Source organism: Ostrea edulis, chromosome 3 (assembly GCF_947568905.1).
Source record: "Ostrea edulis chromosome 3, xbOstEdul1.1, whole genome shotgun sequence".
Taxonomy (NCBI): Eukaryota; Metazoa; Mollusca; class Bivalvia; order Ostreida; family Ostreidae; genus Ostrea; species Ostrea edulis.
The window spans coordinates 38,138,807-38,145,662 of NC_079166.1; the positions used below are offsets into that span (position 1 = coordinate 38,138,807).

A 6,856-nucleotide genomic window follows, 5' to 3' on the forward strand; every position below is an offset into this window, starting at 1 on the left:
TGCGAGACATTAATTATCTAATCATAATTACACATTCATGTGCCTGTTTTGGGGTTAAAAAGTGTCTGAAATAATTAAATTCTGGTGTTATTACTGAATAATATAAAATAGAACAATTTTCATTGAATTCGATTTTTTGGTGACAAAATGACAGCTATTTATCAAGTAAGTAGCTTAAAGGGGCATTCATTAAATGAATGCCCCTTTAAACTACTTGATAAAAGTAAATGTACCTGCGATGAGAGAGACATTTTGATTGGAGCTGCCTTAAGAGCTTTCTTTTCATTGGCTGACTCTGTGGTAGGTGCTTGACTGGTTGGTTTGGAACTGAGGTTTATGGAGAATTTTTGTACTTTAGCTGGTTTTGGAAGCTGGTCAGTGGACTTCCTCTTCTCTGGGCTTTGGACAGTTGGTTTCCCAGCCTCCATTGGAGATTTCCCAGGATCATACTGGACTTCCCCATCTTCACTGCTGGTAATTTTAGTCCCTGGTTAAGTGGAAATACTGGCAAATTTGAGAGAAGTAGATTTTACAAATAACATAAAATGAGTAAGATATACCAGCAGGTACCTTTTCAAAGACTTCGCACTTTACATGCTGAACCTAAAACTGAAATTTTGATACATCAAATCTTAATATTTTGAAGTGTGGGGTTGTGTGTTCTTAGTCAGATGAATGATAATTCTGTGGAGATGGTGACCGACCCAACTTGCATTCTGTATCCTTCCAGAATATGACGAATGTCTACACGTCAGATATATCATAAATCATATTTTTAGAGTACCGTATACACTCGCCTATAAGTAAGATTTTTAGGAGTTAAGAATTGGTCTAAAACTCTACATCCGACTTATAGGTGAGTCCTATAAAGATTAGCATTTCTCTGGACAGCGTAATATATAGTATTTTTCAAACAACTTCGTACTCCAACGATTACCGTGATTAACATTGACTGGACATATTATATTATTCATGTATTCTAGGATTATATACATAAAGTACAAGTATTTACATATTTTAATGATTTTATGTTTAATATATTGAAATTGATTTGTTGAAAAAATGAATAAATACCAGCGGATTTCACAAAAATATTATTTGAAACAGAGTTGAAAACATAAGAGCATTGATTTGAAATTATCAACCGATTCAAATCTTGAAAAAAAGTTATACTGACTTATAAGCGGGTCAATGGCAAATCCCTCCAAAATAGCCTACAAAACATACTACCGACTTACAGGCGAACCGACCTATAGGCGAGTATATGTGGTATTTTAATACCCAACAATGACTATTAATTAAACTGCTGCGCCAGGGGGTGTACTCAAATATCCTCAAGATTCATCATTATATCTTGATAAATAAAAACATTGTGAATACACACTAATGTAGCACATTTTAAAATAAAATCCATCACAATGAAGCATGGGTGAACAGACACTCAATAGAGAATCAATAATTCCTAGCAGTCTACAAAAAAATTCTGAACCAACATTACATTCATTCACCTTGGCATGTCCACATTTTGGCAACTCATAACAAACATAAATACATCCATCTGCTTAGTGGAAATGCATTTCAGCTAATATAAAATCTAAAGGAATCAAACACGAATTCTGTGAATATTGTTTAATACGCAATACATGTCCCTTACCTGTGCCCAACTGCAAAATATATATTTCATGCATTGGGACATAACTTTGAAAAGTTGGTAAGTTTATTAAATACATTTTACCCTCCCTGTTAGTATGGTTAGGAGTGAGATCAAAGTTCATTGTCTGATAGAAAATTTAATTCACATAGTTTTCATCAAGGACTCTCCCTCCCTCTCAAAACTTAATTTAATTTTAAATTATGATCAATGCTGAGCCAAATTGAATTATATCGTGCAATAATACAATAGTATTAAATTATACTTTATAGACCTTTTCTAATGTTTATTAACAAATGTAGTTTTCAAATGTCAGTTTTCATGCTCATTTTAAAAAATGTAATAAAATGTTATTTTTCTAAACATTAAATACATATTCGTGTATTGTAATAAAATCGAAGTCGGATGACCAAAACTTGAGGGAGTTTTTAATTATCATAAGAATTCTATCAGACATCAATCTTTTGATCTTGCACCTTAACTAGCCTTATCAATTACAAAATATTCTAAATATACAAATGATTTACCCAAACATACTTAACTGAATCATAAATGGTTAAAACAGGTAGCCACAATTCCCCATGCCTTCAAAATAGTAACATCCAAAGAACAAGGTACGATTGTATACATAAAAAAGGCCCAAAAATTTTCTCTCTATAAAATGTGTCTGGAATACGCAAGATCGCGACTACTTTTTCCGTCTTGGTTTTAAATTTTACTTTCCCCTTTCAAAGTCTCACGAGACCCAGAGTATGCGAGAATTTGGGCATGTTGGTAAATAATACCAGTTTTGCAACTTTTGTCGTGATCGATTCACCTGATTTTAACAAAGGTGCACTATCATTGCATTGCAGTAGACTGTAGTAATGATTCAAGAAAGAAACCTAATACGCAGAAATATCCACAAATGATAGATTTTAATGGAAATTATGTGGATTTTTTCCCACTGCTGTCAGCCAGGAAATTCCCAAAGCTGAGAACAGCTTGCGTCAAAACATATATCTTCACGAGCCAAATTCAGTTCATTTTTCCTGTATCCAGACGTTTCACACACCTTTCATTTAAAAATGCTTTTAATTGTGGAATGCACAGGTTAAATCGTCTTCCGATGCCATGTTTGAATAAACAAAAAATGCCCAAGATAGACACGCTTTTTCCGGACTTCTTTACAAGAGAGTTCCGCTAACTCGGTATTTACGATCTTGCGTATTAACCTTAATAAGCGTTTTAAGAAAGTAAAATATATGCCAGGTATACTATGTCAACAAAATCAGAATGATATTTCTAATTGGATAGCATTATGATATCATGAATAAGACATTTCCCGCCTTTTTTTTTCAAAATAAGCCTGAAAACTGTCAAATGTCTTACAGATTATTGCTTAGGAAAAGATGTGCGCAATCTAATTAAAATCAGATCCTAGGATACGTTCACAATCGCTATAATAGGATCTGACATAACCCCATAGGGGGTCATGTCTGCATGACCTTTCGCTTGGAATATTCATGAGAACTATCAACCAGTCAGATTGCGCCATACAGACAATGATGGCTATTTAGGCGGTTCCTGGCAATTCGTAAACATATTGCTGTAATCTCTCTCCCACAAAGTTTATTCCACACTGTAAAATTGTATATTCTCGCATAACGAATTTTAAATTTTCGCAATAATGCCTAATCTATTCCGTTCATACAAACAACAAAACGTACGATATGAAATACACCCAAATTGAATTAATTGTGAATTCCGATTTCTGTATAAATAGGGATGGGTATGATTTGAATAGTTTTCATGATGGTTTACTTAAATAACGCGAGGAATATAACGCCAGTCGACGCCAACGGTGCATTGTGACGTCGCATCTAGCTGCGATATGTTTTCTTTCAAACCAAAAAATCCCAGCCACTTTCCTTGAATTGTGAACACCGACGATTTCAAAGCCGACGCACTGATTGGCTGACATAAAGTTCATCTGAAAATGACCCTTAATTGGGTTATGTCAGATCTACTTATGCAGAGTATACGGCGCAGATCTAAGAAGTCTGACTTTAATTAGATTGAGATGTGCGCATTTGTCAAGCAAAATAAAAATGAATTATATATAATATATTGTGTATTATTTTAATATGAAAAACATACTTGAATATGAATTTGCTCAACGCATGCGCTGTATGTTTTCTGAAAAGAAAACCACCTGAATTTGTGGATATTTTCATTGAAAATGGCATTTTTGCAATTTTATGCCAACTTCTAGCTCTCGTCATATGACACAAATCATTTTGCTGATCAAACTGAGCAGATTTTGGGTTTGCTAATCCATTCCTTATTTGAATGCCAGGGTTTGAGCTCCAAGTGAAATCATCGATATTTTGGGCCAAATGACTTTAGAAACTGTACATACTTTTTTGATAGCATTGGAAGTGAGTGTCTATGAGAGATTTTAGCCTAATTTTAGTGATAGTGGTACACTGGTACCATAATTATAAAACCTACTATTAACTAATTCAGCTATTTATCACAAAAACATATGTACGCAAATGACAGCAAAAAAATGACATTAAATGTGAAGCATTTTATTGACTAAAAGATCTAATACTAAACAGACTGTAAACATCTGTATTTTTCATATCAAGTCAGAAATCTCCATAATCACTAAAATTTGACAAGAATGATTAGTAGAGGCTTGCAACCCCCTTAACAAATCACTATCATTGGTACATCACATGGAGACAGTTTTAGGACACAGTTTTTCAAAGAATGCATGTATATGATTTCAAATCAATTAATGAAGAAATTCAAAACTAAGCTTTTCTAATCTTTGCTACTTATGTTTTCTACAACACTTTAATTTTCTTTCAGCATCCCTGTGATCAGAAAGCCAGAGTTCTTGAAAAGTGTCGGTAATGTCGGATTATCCGATAAAAGTAGTAAATGTCCGACATAAATTACTTAATTGTCGGTCCTGATGGCCGATAAAAGTTCGGGATCGAAGTCCGTTTTTTACCGGGAAAAATGGCGGCCATGTGGCCCATAAATTTTCAAACCGATGCTAAATCCTGCAAGACATTGAAACGTAAACGTGAAGAATTTGTTGTGAGAACTACGAGGAGAAAAGAAACCGGGAAACTGGGAGACAATGACTTTTGTTTGATGCGGTTTTACCTATTACTAGGTGACACCATCTGCTCAAAGTCGCGAGACCAACTACACCCGGGTCAAAGTGAGAGAGAGTAATTTAAACGATTGCAGAGGAAGATGAGAAAGAAGTTGAGAGGAATAGACAGGATAGAGAGAAAAGTGGAGGATGAAAGAGAAGTGGAGGATGGGACAGAAGTGGTGGATGAGAGAGAAATGCAAAAAAGTGACTCGGTGAATTGAAGAAGATTCAGAATGTGAGGAAGATGCGAAAGGGTATGAAAGGAGAATTTATGAACGTATAGCTGAGATGGAGATTGAATACAATAACACATGTAGTTGATTATAAATAAAATTTATAAAAACCTCAAAAGTAATGCATTTTTTTCTGGACTGACAAAATTTTGTTTGGGCTGACACTATTTCTAACAGTATCGGACCAAATGTCTGACACTTCAAAAGAAATTTCAAGAACTCTGGAAAGCCAGTGAACAAATGACAACAATAAACATTACTAAATATTCTTATTTCTATCTTGTATACTGGTCTTCGAATATCGAAATATTTTAATGGAATATTTTGCTTTGTAATCATCTGTTAAATTTCTAAAATTAGAGACTGACTTTAATAATTGATGATGTACATAACATGATGCATGAAACATATGGCAGATTCTACTATGCCTATGTTGATATGCAGTCTAGTATCCATCTTGCAGATATTTTTGCATGCAATTCAACATATCAGGTGCTCTTAACACTGCCTGCTGCATACTGTGGAGGCATTTATGAGTTAGTTACGCCCTAATGCGTACAATATGATCCATGATAATGGATAAGTGCATTCTCTCCTTCCGTTGTTAAAACATTGGATAAATACAATGTACCTATACACAGACAGCTACATGCAAATAAATAAATAAATAAACTGTAAGGTTTCTTCCTTCTATTTTACCTACAACTATTACTAATAATTCTCTCCCTACCCTGCAACACTTGAACACATTACATTAAAAATAAAAAAAAAATGAATCCGACCAAGTCGAGCACAGCAGTGCCACTGACATAATGCAGACAGCAGGCGACCCCTGCAGTGAATAATGTCATGCTTAGAGACATAATAAATTGTTAGCAATTAAAATGTTTGGAAAAATTACAATCTACAGCTCGAAAAGTGATTTTTATCTGGATCTACCTTCTGTTGTTCGAGTTTGTTCGGCCATCTTTTCGTGTAAAATACAGAAACGAAACTGAAATCTTGATGAACCCGAATAAAGAGGGACCCCCTTCTTCGTTTTACTAAAAATAAAGTTTCAAGAAATCCTTCAAACATTTCAATTTTTTCATTTAAGTATATTTAGTGTGTCTAACATAAAAGAAACCCAGATGACAACATCTTTTCAGTAGCGGATCTAGAAGGCGGACCTTACGGGGAACACCCACATCCTGTCGGTTTAATTTTTTTTTCTTTAGACCATTATATCCAGGGCCGTAAATTAACCTTCAATTTGGAGGAGGCAGGAAATTAGACGGGGGTCTGGGGGCCGCCCAGGCCCCCAGACGCTGAGCACATTTTGTGCACACTGAACACGTTTCGTGCAAAATCCTTGATTCTAGGGCCTTCCAAGATGTTACTTGACTAACTCATTCTAAAAGAAAGATTTGGAATGCTTTTTAAGGGAGGTATCATGTTCTTAGTTATTGGAAACAACATAAATTCTAATGAACTTTAAATTTTAATTTTTTTTGGCTCAAAAGTTGGAGGAGGCAGCTGCCTCCTCCGCCTCCATGTAATTTACGGCCCTGAATTATCAGTGGCGGATCTAGACCTTACGGCGGGGGTGAGGCCCGAAGGGAGAGGGCATAGAAGGGAGTTCACCCCCTCCCATTTTGAGGGTTCTGAGGGCCTCCCCCGAAATTTTTTTTTAAAAGATCGATTCAAAATGGTGCATTTTAATGCATTTTCTACTGAAATTCTTGTCCCTTCTTCCTTTCATTTATAGTCACCACATCCTTTTTAGAATTTAAAAACAGAAAGAATAAACTTGACTTATGTTATCACTATAAAAAA

The 6,856-nt window shown here is 34.9% G+C and overlaps 1 protein-coding gene across 2 annotated transcripts in view; it reads right to left on the reverse strand.

Annotated features, from left to right (window-relative positions):
* The window catches only part of LOC125675281 (PEST proteolytic signal-containing nuclear protein-like), an 18,205-nt gene extending 12,055 nt beyond the window's left edge, over positions 1-6,150 (reverse strand). Inside the window, exons 1-2 of one of the 2 annotated variants that reach the window (XM_048912804.2) lie at positions 5,981-6,150; positions 234-487 (exon numbers count right to left, since the gene is read on the reverse strand). In XM_048912804.2, the coding sequence (XP_048768761.1) occupies positions 234-487; positions 5,981-6,008 (282 nt within the window). In that variant the 5' untranslated portion in view covers positions 6,009-6,150. Of the gene's footprint in view, positions 1-233; positions 505-5,980 lie in introns of both variants that reach the window. The other variant, XM_048912805.2, reaches the window with a different exon arrangement.
* Positions 6,151-6,856: the final 706 nt, after the last annotated feature.